The sequence below is a fragment of the Zootoca vivipara genome, chromosome 17 (genome assembly GCF_963506605.1).
Source record: "Zootoca vivipara chromosome 17, rZooViv1.1, whole genome shotgun sequence".
Lineage (NCBI taxonomy): Eukaryota > Metazoa > Chordata > Lepidosauria > Squamata > Lacertidae > Zootoca > Zootoca vivipara.
In genome coordinates this window covers 32,686,896-32,707,035 of record NC_083292.1, presented here as the reverse complement: position 1 = coordinate 32,707,035, position 20,140 = coordinate 32,686,896, and the positions used below count along the sequence as shown (strand labels likewise).

At 46.9% G+C, this 20,140-nt stretch overlaps 1 protein-coding gene across 1 annotated transcript; it reads left to right on the top strand.

Moving 5' to 3' along the window:
- The first annotated feature begins 379 nt into the window (after positions 1-379).
- On the top strand, positions 380-20,112 carry DAP3 (death associated protein 3). Its single transcript, XM_035098914.2, has 14 exons — positions 380-462; positions 3,204-3,248; positions 4,334-4,383; positions 5,224-5,346; positions 9,214-9,315; positions 9,588-9,696; positions 10,533-10,625; positions 12,088-12,218; positions 13,695-13,775; positions 15,166-15,324; positions 15,479-15,538; positions 16,903-16,992; positions 17,477-17,594; positions 18,020-20,112. The coding sequence occupies exons 3-14, from the start codon at positions 4,342-4,344 to the stop codon at positions 18,103-18,105; spliced, it is 1,194 nt and encodes a 397-aa protein (XP_034954805.1). The 5' UTR covers positions 380-462; positions 3,204-3,248; positions 4,334-4,341; the 3' UTR covers positions 18,106-20,112.
- Positions 20,113-20,140: the final 28 nt, after the last annotated feature.

The following is a 20,140-nucleotide window of genomic DNA, read 5'->3' as shown; positions in this document are numbered from 1 at the left end:
CCCTCTCTTTCTCTCTACTACCTGTGTGTGTGGTTTTCCCCGCCCCTTCTCTCCCCCCCGCCTTTCTGCTCTGCGTTCGACCTTCGCCTGTTTCCTATCTCGGAGGGAGCGAGAGAGCCTGCCCTCCTTTCCCTCCCTCCAGCTCCGCCTCCTACTCTCTCAAGCTGGCCAATCAGTGGAAGCAAAATGGGCATGCAGCCGATCAATCAACCCAGCCGGCCTATGCGACGCGCGACTTCCCTTGCCCTTTCCCCGCCCCGGGTTTGCCAATCACAACGGCACGCCGGACTGCCAATACGCGCGCGGGTTTAGACGGCCTGCTTTCTAGAAGAAGTGTGTCCCTTCAGGGCACTCGTACGTTAGGGAACTGCGTCTCGAGGCTTCGCGCAGGCGTGTATGTGCTGTGAGAGATATATAAAGATGGCGGCGCCCGTGGAGGGAAAAAGTCTATAACGTGTTGAGGTGGGTTCATTTCTGTGGTTCTCTCGTCTGTGGTGATAACGTTGCCAGCTGCGTACTCTTCTGGGGAGATCGGCTTCTCTCCCCACCTCCGGTTTCCTTATTTTTTTCCAATTTCTCTCATCCGGAGTCGCTTCTCTTGTTTATTTACAAGGCTGGTATCCCGCTTCATAGCCCAGGGAGGGTCCCAAAACGGAGTGTTATTTTGCTATTATTTAATTATTGCATTTATATCCCACCTTTTCCTCAAAAGAGCTCAAGGTGGTCTTTATAGTTCCTCTTCACATTTCATTCCCATAACAACCCTGTGGTAGGTTAGGCTTGGAGGCAAAAATTGGCCCAAGGTCACCCATGGAGCTTCAAGGCTGAGCTGAGGAGGTGATTTTAACTGGTCGCCTTGGTCCTAGTCCAGCACCAACTACTCCATCACACTGACTCTCATTCATTTCACAACATACAATAATATAACAACCAAAATTGGTTCAGGTAGGTAGCCGTGTTGGTCTGATGCAGTGGGGGGGGGGGAATTTAAAAATTGTCTAGTAGCACCTTAGAAACCAACTAAGTTTGTTCTGGGTATAAGCTTTCATGTGCATGCACACTTGTGGTGTATCTGAAGAAGTGTGCATGCACACGAAAGCTTATACCCAGAACAAGCTTAGTTGGTCTCTAAGGTGCTACTGGACATTTTTTTTAACCAAAATTGGGTTAGTGTATTATATCTGAGTAAACCTGCTGAAATTAATGGGCATGGCTATCATAGGTCCATTAATTTTTGATGGGCCTTTTCCAAGTATAACTTAGTTTGATTAAACCCAATGTCTAATATTGGGAATAGATATGGATTGGTGGTGTTACATTGCCACCATCATTCAGGTAGCATTTACCCCTCTGCTTTCTTTTTGGTGCTGCTCTCTGGCTTCTGCCTACTAGGAAGCGGAGCCTATTAGGGGTTCTCTGAAGAAGGGGGTTGGGCTGGAATTAGTGGAGTCCCTAAGGTGGTTGGATGGTGTTTGTGGTTGGATGGTAATGGTGTTTTGCATGCCCCCTTCCGGAAACTCCTGCAGCCAAGCTGGTGCCAAAAGACCACATCAGCGAAGCTGAGTGAGGGGTCTTGTCGTCTGAGCAACCCAGGGCCTCCATACACACTACCCAGGCTTGCACCCTGGAGAAGTCACTTACAATTTATAAGCTCAACCTGATTGGTGTAAAATACAAACACTACAGGTTGCCTTTGACAGTGCGAGAGATCATTGTGACCCACTGGTCAGCAACTGCCCGCCTTAAGCTGGGCAACCACCAGTCAATAAAGTGCTGACTTGCCACTGCCTGCCTGCCTCAGTAGGTGCTTGGAGCTCAGAGTATCATTCAACAAGCAGACTGAACTTCTGCACCAGGCAAAAAAAGAAAATAAACAAACCTCTTGCACCTAGCAAGGTGGAATGTCAGGACCATGTCCTGGCTTATCCACCAACCTGTTGCAGGTCAATGACTCACAGAAGATGACCATCATTGACTTTGAGCTGAAAACACAATGGCACTGCCACTCTATAGAAGACCAGACTATCTTCAAATGGCTGCCTCCAAGAGAGGAACTACACCCTTTTTCTCGAAAGGAGGGAATTCAGAAGAACCATGTATTCATGCATAGGCTTTCCAGTGAGGAACACCCTTCTGTCTGTGATAGAACTGCCAACCAAGGGCTCAGAACACTTGTTTTACCTCTGACTCTCAACCACAGTTAACACAGACCTTTCCAAACTGTGTTGCAACACGTTAGTGTGTTGGCTGCAGTGTGTAGGTGTGTCATGCAAATGCTCCCCGACCTCCTCCTGGGGCTAAAAGGGCTACAAATGTGTTAGTTTAACCTATAGTTTGCTAGTAAAACTTAATTACTGTGTCACAAAATGATGCATGTCCAAAAAGGGTGTCACCAACATGAAAAGTTTGGAAAGCTCTGTAGCACCTTGAGTGTCTGTGCTCCCACTATGTCCTCTGTAGGCCTGTGATGGGGGCAAAGTCTTCCCTTGCTGACAGTTAACAGTTGCCAGGCAACAGTTCCCGCTAATGTCCTCTGAGGCAAGGGAGCAGGACTGAGAAGCTTTTTACTTCTTCTCTTGCTTAGCTCATAATTTCCTTTCTTTCTTCATGCACATCCAAATAAAGAAGCCCTTGAGACTCCCTGTGGGTGACCTTGGGCTAGTTGCTCTCTCGTGGACCAACCTACCGCTGTGGGGTTGTGGTGATGGGGAGGGTGGGTGGGTTCCCTAGACCAGATGGATGGGAGGTTACCTGTTTCTAGATTGTAAACCACCCTGTGATCCTTGGATGAAATTTAATAAACAAACATGGAGACCTACAGGTTCTCCATCACTTGGCTAACCTCCAAGTTTCATCAGGAAGCATTACGTGCTGCTGCCCTACAAAATGCTGGGATTATTAAAGTCGAGACCTGTAGCTTCTCAAAAACCAATTGATTTGTAGGATAAAATGTCCATAAGCATGAACCCACTTTATAAAGTCAAACTGGGAGAAATTAAGCTTCATACCGTTCCTGTTCAAAGTGACAAACCTGTTTTCCTGTATTGGGTGGGGAGTATGTGTGCTGCTTATGATCAAATATACTTTTGGGAAATATGACCTTGTTTCCAACTCATTTTTGTTGTTGTTGTTTTCCAACACAAGAAGAATCCTGAAGAGATAGCTATACCAAAGCAATCATAACCCATATCCTCCATTTACAGATACAGTCAATGAAAGCTTTTTCAGACTCTGCTGCTCATTGGAAGGTTGGTATTCTGATTTGAAGCTATCCATTACAATTTGGCTTATCTGAGAAGCAAATTCTGATATTGTGTGTTAGTTGCACATAGAGTAGACCCATTTAAACCAATGGACTTGCCTGTCGATTAATTTCATTGGGTCTGCTTGCAAGTATGACTTGGGTATCTCCAAAAATGCTTTGGTTTACTTTCTGCTCACTTTGTGGACTACTAACTAACTAACTAACTAAAAACTCCTACACCAAGAAGCTTGTGGGACTTATAATTAACTAATGGAACACATTGCATGAGATGTGGTGATGGCTGCTATTTAAATAATAATAATAATGAAATAGCATCAAGCAATTCAGTCCTACACAAGTCCAATTAAGTTCAATGGGAATTATCCCCTAAGAAGATTTGAGGTTTTCTTTTTTTACAATCAAGCGGTGTATAAATTTTATGAAATAAATTATTGCATATGAAGATTCCCATTTCCATATTTTTACTGAGAATGCCTTATTTATTCAGTTTTATGTGTTTGCAATGACCTCAAGAATTCTTGGTTAGGATGCATTCACCTTGCTATTTGTTTTTTCCTGACTGGAAGACAAAAAAATTGTATTTTCTAAAACAGGGATGTGGAACCAGTGGCCCTCCAGTTGTTGTGGGACTGCCATTCCCATCATCTCTAACCCTTGGCCCTGCTGGCTAGGACTGATGGGAGCTGGAGTCCAACATGATCCGGAGGACCACAGACTCCTCATCTCTGCCCTAAAAGGATGCGGAATAGTTACTAAACTAACACCAGGTAGAACAACAAAGAATATTGCAGGCTGACATTCAGACTTTTTAAACACTACAGCTCCCAGTCTCCCATCAGATCCAGCCAGCATGGGCAGTGATCAGTGTGCCACATTGGTTTGCCATTGCCTGCTTTCTGTTGGAAAGAAAACTAAGCCTTTGGTCCACTTCAGCAAGGCAATTAATGTGCTCTTCATGGATGTTCTTAGAGAGCTGCCTTGAATTTTCAGAAAGTTAAGATGCAAGTACTTTAATAAATGCTTAACCGCTTTCTGTTCCGAATAAGCTCTGCTGTTTTTCATTGCCAGGGGCAATAATGCTGAGGAATCTGAGGGGACTCGTTTGTCGGGGATACAAGGTGAGCCCACCCACACATCCCCTTCCGTGAGGGCAACACAAATGTAGCTCCTGGGATATATATATCTAGCTGGAGCTGAATCAAATTTCTGCTGTTCTTTTAGCCTTTTTTTCCTCCCATCTGGAAAAACAGGAACTCTCACTTTTCCTGGCCCAGTGCGTTGCTGCATAATTCAAATAGGTAACGGAAGGATGGTGATTCCTATGGAAACAGCTCCACCTTATGGGCTTTAGCTTTGGAAGCCTCAGTTTTACCCTATGGATGCTTGGGTGTAGGGGCTGCCTTTGGAAGGTTGTCCAGACTCTCAGCCTTAGATGCCTTCGCCACTTTGTTCACCAGCAGAGTTTCCTGGTCCCCATAGGAAAGGTCCCAGCTTCAGTTCCTGACACCTCTCAGTTTAATAAGAGTCCTTCACCTTAATCTTATTTATATACCACCTGTATATAACGTTGAGCTGCCCCCCCCCGGCCATTTTGGTCAGTGGGCAGACATGCCTGGTGGTTAATCCCCTCAAATCAGGTGACCCAACTTCAAAGGAAAGAATCAGGAGTGTGTTCTAAAGTTCCAACCAGGAGCTCCTGAGCGCACCCAATCTCTGCACGGCTTGCTGTCACCACCAATCGGCTGATAGGGGCTTAAACAAGAAATAAATGAGAACCTTAAAAAAAAAAAACCCGCACACATCTATACAAATAAAAGACAGGTCCAGCAGATCCCGCCCCACCAAAAGTGGCCTTAAATACTCTTCAGATTAAGAAGCAACTCTCTTGGAGGCTGCCATCCTCTGCCGGAGGAGACTGCAATGTTTTGCCATATATAAGGTGCTCTTTCTTTCCCTAGCTGGAACATGACTGCTTTTTACAAGCTGGTCCCAGGAACTGGCAAAGCACAGTTGCCATCCAGGATCCCCACTATGCACCAGAAAAGCCCAGAGCAATCTTCCGCACCAGCGAGAATGACCCGGTGAGTTGTTGTCGGGAAGGTGGTAGAAATAGGAGAGAAATGTAAGCAGCTGTCCTAAGGTGGTGGTCTTGGTGATGCATGTGAACTTGGTGACCATACTACTTGAGGGTTCAAGTATAACCTGGGGAAGGGCCGTAGCTCAGTGGTAGAGCATCTGCTTTGCATGCAGAAGGTGCCAGGTTCAATTCCCGGCATCTCCAGGCAGGCCTGGGAATTATCCCCTGTCTGAAACCTTGGAAAGCTACTGCCAATCAATGTAGACATTGCTGAGCTACATGGACCAATGGTCTGACTCAGTATGTTGCTTTGTGCTTCTAGCCCAGCCTTGTGTTTAACAACTTGCCTGGTGGCTGCAGGTGACAAGGAATTCTATGCAGGTGGGTGACTAGGCTGGCAGAGAAGCAACAGAAGTTTGCATCTTTCTTCCCACCCGCTTCATAGAATGCTTTTTTTTTTTTAGCTTACTGAAGACCCTCCTCTGCAGTGAGCATAGAAATGTAGGTTACTCGCCTTTTAGCAGACTAGTAAAATGCTTTTGTACTCTGGTAAATTCAGAACAAAGGAAGCTGACTTATACTAAATCAGACCATTTGTCCCTCTAGCTCAGTGTTGTTTACACTGACTGGCAACAGAGCATCTTCTTTGTCTTGGAGAAAGTCCTAGGTTCAGTCCCTGGCAGCTCTGGTCAATCTATTATTCTTTTATTTATTTAACAGATTTATAAATCACGGGCAGAGGCCATTTAAGTGGAGTACAAGATGAAAGTAGGATAAAACTCACAGCCCCAAATCATTCATCTAAAACTCTAAAAACCCAGGAAATCCATATCTACAAATTTGTGATCAGTGTTCCATAAGTGACTGGGCCATGCATCAAGGGAAGCCGCCTTGAATAAAAATATCTTCAGTAGGCGCTTAAGCATCATGACATTAGACACCTGTCCGATTTTGCTTGGTCAGTTATTCCAGAGGGCTGGGGCTGCAGCACTAAAAGGCCAGATTCCAGTGCAAGTTAAGCACATTCCTGGGGACCATGGCAGTGCCACATCCAAGAGGAGCACAGTTGCTGGGCAGGGATGGTTAAATGGCTAATGGGAAAGACCCTTCTCTGCTTGACTTCATGGAGAGCCACTGGTGATCTGAGCAGATGTTCATATATGTTCATTAGATATTCATAGAGAAAGACAGTGACGTTGGGGGCACTTCTGGGCATTTCCCCAGCCTTGAAACCACAGCTCCCATTATTCCCAGCTGTTCTCCATGCTGGATGGGACTGATGGGAGTTGGAGTCAAAGGGCATCCAGAGGGCTGCAGACTCTCCATTCCTGTGCTAGAGCTCACCCTGCATGTTGTTATTGTAATAATAATGAACTCCAGTTTTAATTACTATGTAACATGTCATTTGTTGTGAAATGATGTTTACCTAGGAAACCTTTTAAAGAATTCCCATTTGTTAACCATCATTGTCAACCGATTGATTGACTGCATATAATTCTGCTTTGCAAGTCTTCTTATAAGGCAACTTTGAATGTCAGCTAAGAATCCCCACCTGATTGATCAGTGTTGAGCACAAATATGATTCCTCTCTATACAGACACCACTTTATATGCTGAAGTCGCACCTCTTCACCCTAGCCTTTGACAACTTATAGGTACATATTTAACGCCTGCCCTATTTATCTGATGTAAATCGTATTAACTGATTTTTAAGATAGTATTTTTGCATTGCTGTAACTCACCCTGGGAAGGGTGCGTAAGCAAGCTGTTGTAACTCTTCTTCCCTGTGACTTTTAGGTGAAGAGTGGGTAAAAAAGCTATTATTATTAGTATTAGTATTATTATTCCCTGGGGACATGTGTTGAAGAGTGCATAAGGAAGCTAATCATCGTCAGCGTTTGATAGCAGAAATAGCTGTGCTAGTATTGCAGCTGCTAAGCTGTACTGTTGTTGTTTTTTTAATGCAGATGAAAAAGAACGGTGGGCTGTGTGTTCTGATAACAGACAAATGCCCAACATAACAGGCTATCGCTTCTGTCATTGCAGCAGCAACAGCAAAAAAGAGACCAATCAACATTTAAACAAAATAACTCAGGAGGCTGCTGGTGGGGGCTCCTTCCTTTTTCACAAGCTCAAACCTGCCTTGGTTTCTCCTTTCCCGCCCCCTGCCAGCGGCACAAAAAAATTGTTTGGGTAAATCGGCCTCTGGAGGTGCTTTACTGTGCCCGCTGGGAGCCTTTTGACTGCCGATTCTTCTGGGGTCTCCATGGAAACGGCAACAGGCAGGCGGACCCCGTCACGTGACAGTCCCCCACCACCACCACCACCACCGCCAAGCATCAGTGCCGAAAATGCCCAGATGGCAAAGGGATTGCCTTTGCCCTCTCAAGTCTGGGTGGCTGTTGCCAGGCAACTGGCCTCTGGGCTTATTTGTTCAACAGCAACATACACAATCTGGGCTCAGGCGCCAGAAGCTGAAAGCAGACTCAAGAATGTCACCTTCCTCCAACACCTCCTGCCGTCCTTCCCGCCCACCGCCCACCTGCATTCCCAGTTCAGCACCTGATTGCTTGAACTGCAAGGTTCAGAAGAACTCAGGGAGTTCTGCTTTGGCGTGGTGTTTTCCCTGTGGAATTTAGCCTTTGGAGAATCTTCAGGCTTTCATTTAAAACAGGGATCAGGGAGCCCTTTTTCTTCCAGCCCAGGGGCCATATTCCCTTCCGGGCAATTTTCTGGGGGCCACATTCCAATGGTAGGTGGGGCCAGAGACAAAAGTGGGTGGAGCAATGGGTGTGATTTATTTTATTTTATTATTTTTGTACAGTGGGCTGGTTTCTACACAGAGATACACACTCCTCTAGCAGAGCATGGAAGAGGCATGGCCAGGGTATAAGGAAACATTCCAGCCAGGCAAGAACACCAAAGGAGGGTACAAACAGGGCCGATGAGAGGTGTGCCCAGAGCGTCTTAGAGGGCCCCTGGACTTGGGGTTCCTCATCCTTGATGGCTTCTGGGAACCCCAGTAGCAGAACTCGAAAGACAACAGCCCTTTTCTCTTGTTCAATCCCAGCATCTGGTTTCGGGGGTACACTGCCCCTGGACCTGGAGGCTCCATTTAGCTATTTATACTGTACCACGCTGCACACAGTATCTGTGGTGCCACCCCCCCCCCCAGCGAACAGAAGCAAAAAGAAATTTCTCAATATTTGTGCAATGTTTGCAGAGTGAGATCTAAGTGGTGATAGCTTTTCTGACTTTGGGCTCAGCTTTTTTTTGGAATCTTTGAGGCCTGGGACCAAGCTTTTTCCTCTACCCTTGCAAGTGGGCCAGGTGAAACACGAAGAAATGTGGCCCTGGTGCCGAAAAAGTTTCCCCGCCCACCGATTTGCAGCACCTGCTGTTCAAAATCCAGCAAAGAAGCCGCTCCCGTGAGTTGGCATCTTGATATGCCAACCCCCGGTCACTTCCACAGGAAGCTGCCATCAGACCGTGTTGGAGCCTTAGTTCCTCTAACTCAAGATTGTCTACACAGTGACTGGCAAGGGCTTTCTAGGGTTTCAGGCAGGGGAGATGCTGGTGATTGCACCTGGGAGCTCCTGTCACCCTCCAAAGAGGGCCAGAGGAAGAGCAGATCATGGGAACATAGGGAGCTGCCTTCTACTGAGGGATAATCATAATCTTCTACCTTGCCTGGCAGCAGCTGTCCCAAAATTTCACACAGGAGGGAGTCTTTCCCAGCCCTCCCAGGAGGTGCCGGGGATTGAACATGGCACCTTCGGCATGCAAAGCAGGTGCTGTACCCACGGAGCTACAGTCGCACTTGGTTGTTTGATGCATTGTGTGTGCTTCCCTCCACCCTCCCAATACTGCAGGCCAATCACACGGAAGAGCACATGGGACAATATTACACGCTCCCTCTCCAGGAAGTGAAGAAGGTGTTTCCTCACGGACTCCCACCACGCTTCAAGTTACAGGTGATGTGTCTTCCTTGCAGGTCTAAAGACGGAGGGGAGAGCAGCAAGGCAGGATGGGACAAAAATATTGGGTCCCAGTCTGAATTAAAGTCCTCCCTCTCTGCTTTGAATGCAGCTGTACGTAGCTCTTCTCTGTCTCAGCAATAATAATAATCATTTTCTTTCTGGTACCCCACCTGTTGCCCCTGCCACTCTGGGCAGCTTCCAACAAAATATAAAAACACAGTGAGACACCTCACTGCTTCATTGTTGTTGTTTTTTGTTCGCGACAGATGCAAACCTTTGGCGAAGCCTGTTTCATGGTGAGGGAACCCGCTCTCGAACTCCTCAGCTGCTTAAAACGAACCAACTTTGCTCATCCAGCCATTCGATACGTCGTCTGTATCCTGTGAATCAGGGTAGCACTCGTTCTCCTGAGATCACCCTGCAGTTAGGCATTCTGGTATCAGGCAAGTTCTTGTCCTCATGAAACGGTACAGTGTGAGCAGAGTGCCTGATCATTGCATTTAAGCAAGAGAAAACGGGGGTGAGAAGACAGTCAGTGAAAAGAGGCTCAAGTGGCCTTGGTTGGCAAGGGCAAAACCTAGGCATTTTGGGAAAGGCGCAGCCAAGGATTTGGACCCAAATCTCCCTAGCCTTGTGTCTCCTTTGCACATTTACCCAGTCTCCACCTTCATTCATGAGGACTAGAAACTTCCCTAAAAATTAGGAGGCCACATTCCTTCCTGGACAACCTTCCAGGAGCTGCATGCTTGTGGTGGGCGGAGCAACAAATGTAAATTTTACCTTCGTACTGTAGGCTGCTTTCTACATACCCTCTCAAACCCATTTGTCTTCCGTGCAGGCAAAGCAAAGAAGTGTGATCACAATTCGCAGACATGTTTTAGCCAGGCAAAAACACTCAAGGACAGTGGGAAGCGGGGCTTGTGAGGGGTGCACCTAGGTGGAGGGGGTGTGGTCAGAGGAGAATCCCACAGGCCAGACAGAGACACCTGGAGGGCCGCATTTGACCCTCGGGCCTGTGATACCCCACCCTGTTGTTGTTGTTTTTAAAGGTAAAATTCCTTCTCAACTTTTGTTTGTGTTGCTGTTTGTACACTTGCCTATTCATTGCCCAACAGGGCAACCCTTAATTCTTACTTGAGTCACGAAGCAGTGGCAGGTATGAGGGTGGGTGCATGGATCCATATGTTCTCCTTAGCAGCTTTTATTTGAAGACGGCGAAAAGACGACAGGGAAGACCATGGCCCTCTGCCACGCCATCCACTACTGTGCGAGGCAGGACTGGCTCATCCTGCATATTCCAGATGGTAAGGACCAAGGGGTCTTCTTTGTGCCTGCCAGTCTGTATCCTGGCCTACAGCCAGAGCCTCTAACAAGCATCGTTGAAGCTGCATCACACTTTAGCATTTGTGTGTTCCCCAATGGCTCTCTCCATCCCCGCTGCCTCGATTCCAACCCCCCTCTTTTCTAATGAGTGTTCTTAATGTTGTCCTTTTGTCGCCGGTTGCCAGGGAAGGCCTGCTGTGAGGCACAAATGGCAGCGCATAAATATTTTGAAAGGGTGCTTTTTGGTTCAGATTGTAAGGGGAAGAGCTTCTGCTCAGTGGTGAAACAACTGCTTTGCAGCTGAATGCCCTGGGTTAAGTCCCCAGTGGCATCTCCAGGTAGGGGTGGGAGTGTCCCCTGTCTGGAACCCTGGAGAACTGCTGCCAGTCAGTGTAGGTAATGCTGAGCTAGATTGACCCAATGGCAGAATGCAGCTTCTTTGTTAAATCAGCCCTTCACCCAGAACCACGAGGACTGGACTGCTACTTTATCTTGACGGGGAGGGCCATAGCTCAGGGGCAGAGCATCTGCTTTGCATGCAATAGGTCCCAGGTTCAATCCCCAGCATCTCCGGTAAGGGCTAGGAGAGGCTTCCTGCCTTTCCACCCCTGTCTAACACACATATCCCAACCCATCAGGGAGCATTTATTAGATGCAGTTACAGTGGTATAAAAATAGGGATGGGTCATAACTTATCTGTTAGCCACTGCAAGAACAACCATTCCCAGGACATGGAAATCATTGCAATTATTTACTATGGATCAATGGTGTATGGTGCAATTTGGCAAACAGCATTGTCGGCAGAAAAATTAAAAGTAGCAAGAAAGAAAAGAAACACGACAATTTTCATGCAGTAACTTTATTAATTATATGAATAACAAGCCATCTAGCAGAACAGTACCCATGGTGTATAGCACACAGTTTGGCATGCATTTTAATTTTCCCTTTCCTCCCTATAATTTCCTATAAAGCCCCATAAAATAAATGCTCATTGACGCAAAATAATGATCAACAATCTAAGTATATACGTTGTTATTATTATAGTTCATTTCACATCTGTAAAAATTATGATGTATATACTTTGACTCAACTTTGTCAATATATTGAGAGGCATTTATTTGAGCATGTACTGCTGTTTTATTCTGACTCTCATTTTATGTAACTGTTGTATTTCTTATGTCCAAATGAAATAAAAAATAAAACAGGAATGGGGAGCCATGTTGTTGGTCTCCATCTCCCGTCAGCCCCAACCAACATGGCCAATGATCAAGGGTGATGGGAGTTGTAGTCCAGTATTACCCTTGAAGGAGCCACTAGGTTCCCCCATCCCTGCCTTAAGGCTCCTGGCTGAAGCTGTGAAACCAGTGCTGTTGTTCGGACTGTGAAATGAGCATAGCGCAAGCTCGCTGCCCATGGCCCTGCCTCTTCCTCTTCACACTACAGCTCACCTCTGGGTAAAGAATTGCAAAGAACTCCTGCCCTCTTCCTACAACAAGGACCGCCTTGACCAGCCTCTGGAAGCCACGACTTGGCTGAAGAACTTCAAAATCACCAACGAGCGCTTATTGAAAGAGGTCAGTGGCAATGATGGCTGGTGCGGTCGGCGGGGGGGGGCGGTACTTAGGGGTTGGCTATGTTGTTACTTCTGTCCATTTCTGAATGTCTTGATTAGCTCCTGAATTGTGGCTCCTGCACTCGGTGTCTGCAGCCAAGCCTGTACCGTTACTTGGCTAAATAAAAGATCTTTCTTACCCACACATAAAAGTCTCCATCTGCATGTGCTGGACCCTGCCCACTTGCATGCCTGTCCTAGAAAAAAAGTTGTTATCTTGTGTCACAATATAGTGGGTGTCCTTTCCTTATTATCTGGCGAATATGAGTACGTAGCCTATCGAGTTTCACTGTTTGCCATGGCAGTGAAGACAATCCAAGTGAGAATCTTGAACCAGTCATCTACAAAATGGAACATCTTCAACTGCCTGCCTGCATGGGATACTCCTGTGGCAGGGGAGGGCCCATGGGAGGGGGGGGTGGAAAGAAGGTGGAAAATTTGTTTATGAAAGTGTTTCTTTTATATATGTTTTTTTTTGTAATCTGTAAAATCAATAAAAATTATATTATAAAAAAAAGAGAGAATCTTGAACCAGACAACCGCGGCTTGTAAAGGCAGCTCTTCAATCTGAGCAAGCGGAATCTCAGGGTAACCCCGGGAAGTGTTAAGGTTTATTGGCTTGTAGCCACTGATAGCCTTATCCTCCATGAATTTGTCTAATCCTATAAGAAAATGAGAAGAGCCTGCTGGATCTGGCTAAAGGCCCATCTAGTCCAGCATCCTGTTCTCACAGCAGATAACCAGGTGCCCCAGTGGGAAGCCTGCAGGTAGGAACTGATTGCAACAGCAACTCTCTCCACTTGGGATTCCCAGCAGCTGGTATTCAGAGGCACTGCTGCCTCAGCGCTGCAAGTGGAACATAGCCATCAGGACTAGTAGCCATTGAGAGCCTTATTCTGCAGAAGTGTGTCTGGCACCTTCATTGTATAGCTTCCCATGAATGCTAAGAAACACCTCTTTACCCTGGCTTTTGACACTTTAGGTATATTATTATTATTATTATTATTATTTATTATTAACGGACAATGAGGTCCAGCTCCGAGGGCTTTCTGACGGTTCCCTCACTGTGAGAAGCAAAGTTACAGGGAACCAGGCAGAGGGCCTTCTCGGTAGTGGCACCCACTCTGTGGAACACCAATCAGATGTCAAGGAAATAAACAACTATCTGACTTTTAGAAGACATTTGAAGGCAGCCCTGTTTAGGGAAGCTCTTAATATTTGATGAATTATTGTATTTTTGATATTTTGCTGAAAACCGCCCGGAATGGCTGGGGAAACCCAGCCAGATCGGTGGGGTATAAATAATAATAATAATTATTGACTATTCTCTGTGAATTTGTCTAATCCTCTTTTAAAGGCATCCAGTTTAGTAGCTACCGTCTCTGCCTCTCGTGGGAGCAAAATTCCCTTCTTAACCTATCATCTTTGCACACTGCAGATCAAAACGCAGCAGAAGTATATGTGGGGCAAAAGAGACAGCACCGAGGAAGGCCGGCCCCTAATAGAAGTGGTGGAGCAGGTAAGGAAACGGACGCTCCGCCCTAGATCACTGGGGAGTTGGGCAATGGGGCTAGGGTGTGGGGAGGAAGCATGGTCTAATTGTTGGGCAATAATACGCACCAACCGAGTGGCAACAGCGGCAGGGTCGACGAAATAACAAAGTCGTCTTCAGTATCTTTGCTTTTATTTACAATTATATACAACACACTCCTCTACTCTATTCATCTCATTTCACAATCCATCACCACCACACCCATGAACCATATGAGTAGCTTAAATACAGAATTCAAAATAGTCAATTACCCAATCACATTACAGTAAGCAAACTCTACCTTCAATTATTCAAATTAGCAAAAGCTCACAAGTGTGCTTCCATTCAGATCAGGGCTACAAACACACATCTCTGAGTAGCACCATTGACCATATCAACCTTAAAGAAAAACCTAACACTAATGTAACAAGGGTGGGGAAACCTCCAGCCCCCAGCAGCCAAATGAAGGCCTTCAAGCCTCTGCATCTGGCCACACCTGCTCTCTCCAGGCCACGCCTCTCCAGGCTTTGCCCCCTCCTCAAGCGCTTTTGCCTGCCTGGAATGCATCCTTGAGGTTCCCCAGTACCCCCAATGGAGGATAGGGAGGGATGTGTGAGGAAACTGACCTCCTGTGCAAAATTAACATTCCTGGCTCCACCCACTTTTGCCACTGGCCCCACCCGCCTGTCCCCAGGAGGGAATGCGGCCCTCAGGCTGAGAGAGGTCCCTGTCTCACACCCAGTCTAGTCCGTTGTCTGTGAGCAAGGAAGCTGCAGAGGGGGGAGAACTGGGGGCGGGTGGGCATGGCAGTCACAGCTGCTAGGCAGTGTGGTATAGAGTGTCCGACTAGGGCCTGGGAGATCAGGGTTCGAATCCTCACTCAGTCAGAAGTCACTGCAAGAAGCGAAGTTACAGGGAACCAGGCAGAGGGCCTTCTCGGTAGTGGTGCCTGCCCTGTGGAACACCCTCCCATCAGATGTCAAGGCAATAAGCAACTATCTTACTTTTAAAGACAGTTTAAAGGCAGACCTGTTTAGGGACGTTTTTAATGTTTAATGCTGTATCGTGTTTTTAATATTTGTTGGGAGCCGCCCAGAGTGGCTGGGGAAACCCAGCCAGATGGGCGGGGTATAAGAATAGTAATTACTATTATTATTATTATTATTATTATTATTATTATTATTATTATGTGTGACCTTGGGCTGCCTCTCAGCTTAACTCACTTCACAGGGTTGTTGTGGAGATGAAATGAGGATGGGGAGAACCATGTATGCCACACGGAGCTCCCTGGAGGAGGAAAAAAGTGAAATAAATGAACAGGATGGGGCTGCAAGCCCCCGGGATCTCACATCTCTTTCTCTCCCTCCCTACTTTTTAGGGTTTAACTCGGGTGAAAATTGCCAGCGACGTAGTGGGGGTGGTCTTCAAAGAGCTGAAGCAGCAATGCCCAGAGGGGTCCTTCAGGCTGCTAGTGGCGGTGGACGGGATCAACGCCCTTTGGGGAAGCACAACACTGAAGAAACAAGACAAGAGCAATGTATGGCATCTAAGCTGTGGAGGAGCGGCAGGGGTGGGGGAGGCTGCCTCATAGCCTAAAACATGGGGGGAAGGGGGAAGCTGAAAGGTACTATTGGGTTTTATGCCCAATGTATATTGGATTTTCTGTCTACAGTTTTCTGTTTTGCCCATAGGTCTCCCCAGAGGAGCTGACGCTGGTCCACAACCTGAGGAAGATGGTGACCAACGACTGGGTGAGGAGGAGGCTGGAGGTCCATTCTTTCCCCAGTAGAAATCCAATGACTTGATAAAGCTGTTTGGGAGATGCTCCCAGACCGGCCAAGCTACATAGGCAGCGCTGTGGTTTGCACGTAGTGCTTAACCGTGGTTTGCTTCAGCCAGGCGCTCCAGCTCACCAACCAGATTTGAGCTGGTTATGGAAGTGGGGTAGCAGTCACTGGGGCCAGGCAGATTTCTGGAGATACAGACCACTGTATTTTGCCCCTTGCTTGCCTACCACATACGAGTCATTTTGTTGTCACAGGGACAATTGCAGTTGACATGCAGCTATGTGTGAATGCTTGGGGCTGGTTTTATGGCGTTGAATACAGTGTCTCTGCTACCTAGAGGAAATCCATCCAACGTTAAGTTGGATATGTATGGCCAATGATCACGTATATGGGAGCTGCATCTCAACAAGATTCTTGAACTACAGTTCCCATCAGCCCCAGGCAGCGCAGCCAGCGGTCAGGGATGATGGGAGCTGTAGTCCAGCAACATCTGGAGGGCCACAGGTTCCCTGTCCCTGATCTAGAGGGTCACACACGTTCCACATCTCCAACCCTGCTTCTGTCACCAAGCTGAGTAACCCACAGTGGGATCCTTGCCTCCATGCAGCCGTTGATGGAGAAAGGAAACTTTCCCAGAAGGAATACTTTGCATGGGTAGGTGGTTGGTTTGATTGATCTCTTATCACATTTGTATGCCAGTTTTCGTTCACATGAATCACAACGACAATCACAAACACAACATAAATCATACAGAATAATCAACAGATCATTGGTAGAACAATTATAACTTATTTTAAAAAACCTCTATTAACAACTGAAAAAATAAGCTAAACAGCAAAGGGGCAACAAAAGCCATATAGGGTTCACCAAGTACTGCAGCATCTATAATGTATAAAACAACATTAACAACAACTAGCACCCAAAAAATAAACCAAGCACTGTTGTATTCATACACTCTTCCCATGACTTGAAATCTTCTACTCTATTTAGTTCATTAAAATACATAGGCAAATAATGCCCGTGACAGTAACTCCATTCTGAAGGCTCCTAGGGCTGGAGGTGGGGCAGCATAGATGAAACCAACCACTTCATGATGGCAAACAGAGTTTTTCTCTTTCCCCCCCCCCCCCCGCCCCGCTCTTCCTCTGGAAACATCTCCCTCATGAAGGCTCCTTGGGCTGGAGGGTGGGGCAAGGGATGTGGAAAAAGCCATTGCCTGATGGCTAACAGAAAGTCTCTCTCCTCACCAGAGGAGAACAGGATTGCCTCTTCTGATGTGCTGTTTTTTTCTCTTTCTTTGTGTGGTTTCTTTCCTTTTTTTTATAAAGACTGGTGGAGCCATCGTGACAACCCTCAGCCAGACAGGCGCGCTGTTCCAACCCCGCAAAGCTTACAGGCCCCACGAATTGCTAGGAAAGGTGAGTCTGGCCATGGGATGCTGCCAGTACTGAGTTGGCCATGCTGGTGGGGGCTGGTGGGAGATGGAGCCCAGCCAGATCTGAAGGGGCCACGGGTTCCTTATCCCTGATCTACAGCTTCAAAGCAGAAGCTGTAGTGCTTTTAACGTTCCGTACAGCATCTAGAACAGGGATGAAGAACCTGCAGGGCCCTCCAGGTGCTGTTGGACTCCACCTCAATGAGCATCTGCCAGTATGGCCAATGGTCAGGGATGATGGGAGCTGAAGTCCAGCAGCATCCGAAGGCCCACATGTGCCCCCCCCCCAATCCCATGCCTAGGACTTTTTATTGCTATGCAATTCTGCCTCATTTTGATTTGAAGGGATTCTCCCCAAACTCACCACCCTGCTATGCCCCCAAGACTCTTGGGTAAGCGGAGGGAAACAGAATTGTCAGATCTTTGCTCTTCCTGTTCTGCCCCTTTTGCTTCCCCCCCCCCCCCAGGAGGGTTTTGATGTTCTGGACCCCTTCATCCCCATCCGTGTTCTCAACTACAATGACCGGGAGTTTGAGAGCTGCTACCAGTACTACCTGGAGCGCAAGTGGCTTCAGCATGAAAAAGGTGAGTCACGGAAGGGAGAGCTGAGCAAAGGATGGGAAGATAGAGAGCAGGTTGTGTAGAAACTAGCCTGGATTTTTTTTGGCAGAGGTGCAATTTACATTCCTTGTTCTGCCCACCTTTGCCTCTGGTCCAACTGCCACCAGCATGCGGATCCCAAAAGGTTGCAGAGAAGGGAATGTTTGCCGGGACCCCTTCATCCCCATTCATCATTCCCCCAGCCTTGTTCTAACTAGATAATTGGGAAGAACAGAGAGGAGATGAAGCAACAAAACTGGAAGAAGTGTAGCTTCTGCATGTTCTGCTACCTTGGAAGAGGGTTGTGTGTACATAACAAGCTGCAACCATTCTGACATAAACTCTCTTCGTTTCCCCCCCCCTACTTCTTTTGCATTTGAAATCAAACTCTCTTCACGCTGCTGCACCAGCCAGCACAGATGAAGGCCGCAAGGAGCTTCGCTTTCTCAGTGGGCAGAACCCTGGACTGCTTGACCAAATCAGCTCCTTCTTGTGACATTGTGTCCCTCCTCCCCACCTCCATCCCAAAAACATTGGCGTCACAGCCCAAGAAACTCCTTCCTGTTCAATAAAAAACCAAACAGAAAGCCACTTTTGTTTTAGCATGCTCTCTCTGTGTACTCATGTATAGGGTTAGGAAAGGGGGAGGGGGTATTTCTTGCTGCAGCGATATGACAGGTTGGGGAAACCTATGGCCCTCCCGGGGTTCTTGGACTCCAGCTCCCATCAGCCTCAGCTAGCATGGCAAATGGTTAAGGATGATGGTAGTTAAGAGTGAAAGTTTGGTTAAGTGGAGATGGGTTTTTCTCTCAGTTGGAATGAAGCTGCTCATAAGATGGAAAAGTGGATCAGTTCAGGATTGTAGCATTAAGTTTGATGAGGTGACACAGAAAACCACAGCACCAAATACGCTCTTCTTAACTCAGACCTTATTTTGTGTAAAATCCATTTATTTTTAATACTTTTAGAAGTGTGGCCTCGTGTGTTAAGTCAGCATATAATTGAGTGCTGAAATTGAGATGGGAGGGTGTCTAGGACATTGAGCCAAGCTGTGTAAATTTAAAGCACCCCCCCAAAAAAAAGAACCCAGGGTGCTGGGAATTACAGCTTTATGAGGGGTAAACAGCAGTTGCCAGGGCAACTGGGGCGAGGGAATGTGCTTTAAATATATGGTGTGTATACAGCCCTGGATTCAACTTTGCTGCAACCTGTGGGGTGTTTTAGAAGGGGATTTTATTTTTTTGATCAGGAAATCCAAGCCAACATTGCCATCTTTTACCTGCACTATCCACGGTGTGTGCTACATTGAGGGCTCTAATAAGAACCTCACTGAGCCACAGGCCCATAAGACAAAGGATGGCGGTAATAGATTGAAACTATTTTTTTAGAAAATAACTTAGCATTGTTTTTCAACCTGAGTTAGAAAGAGCATGAACTCTGGTCTGCCTTGCTGTCCAATCAACAGGTTCCAAAAATCCTGGATATCTGTTGTTTTCTAATAGGAGCTCTTCTGGTCTCCAACTCAAAAGAGAAAAAACAAAAAAGCATTTTCCAGGTGTATAAATGATCACATTTTGCCCTATCTCTGTAAAATTGTAGAGACTGAAATAATAAGAGGGGCATCACTGGGTTTTTTGGGGTGTACTGTAAAAATGGAGACCAGCTGTGTTGGCCAGTGTTCTCACTATTACAGTGTCTTTCCAACCAGCTACTACAGAGGGTAGGATGGTAAGCTGGACTATGCCATCTGCTTTGCTGAGGGATAGGCTCCCTCCCTTGTTGCAACAGTCATATTTTAGCTGCCATTCCATGCGGGGGCACCAACAGCTAGATGAGAAGCTGCTCCATTGCCTCTGCTGAAAGAACTCATTTTTTGGATCTTCTCTGTGAATTTTTTCCATTCAGTCTGGCTGTGGGGCTTATGCAAATGGTGGTATGTAAATCTAAATAAAAATAATTTGTCCCTGCATTTTGTATGTTTTCCTCTTCCCTCCTCTCCTTGTTTTCCTTTTGTGCCATATCTTTTCATTTGCTCTTTCGCAAGCTGCAAATTAGCTAAAGAGATGGAGGAATAGCTCAGTCATTGAGGTCAGCGGGTGGCAGGCTCCGTTAGGATGAGAGTTTTTAAAACCTCCTTTTCTTATTGCTTCCATCGTGCTGTCACCATTTGCGCCTCTGAGCATCTCCAGCGTGAAAATGCATCTATGTGGCGCTGTCCCCAAACTGGTTCCTCGTCAACTACCGGTATTAGAGGAGCATAGAGATGTCAGCTAAGCGGTAGAGCGGCGTCACCAAGCCTCCATAGAAAAAGTGGCGAATATGGCGGCTGTCAAATTTTCGCCGAAAGTCTCGTCTGTCCCATTTCTTCGTTCCTACCGCCTCTGGTGCTGCGCAGGCGAAGGCATGCCTAGAGCGGCTCTCCCGATGCAGCTCCGCCCACTTTCCTAGTTCTCCAAGCCAATGGGGGAGAGACAAGGTGGCGCAACGAACCCTTCTCGCTCGCGCGCCGACCGCAAGCCGCCAAGCATTGG

Coding starts and splice junctions, on each gene's coding strand:
- DAP3 (XM_035098914.2), top strand. CDS start 4,342: ATGCTGAGGAATCTGAGGGGACTCGTTTGTCGGGGATACAAG. Junction 12,219..13,694: donor ACGAGCGCTTATTGAAAGAG/GTCAGTGGCAAT, acceptor TGCACACTGCAG/ATCAAAACGCAGCAGAAGTA. Junction 15,539..16,902: donor AGATGGTGACCAACGACTGG/GTGAGGAGGAGG, acceptor TTTTTTATAAAG/ACTGGTGGAGCCATCGTGAC.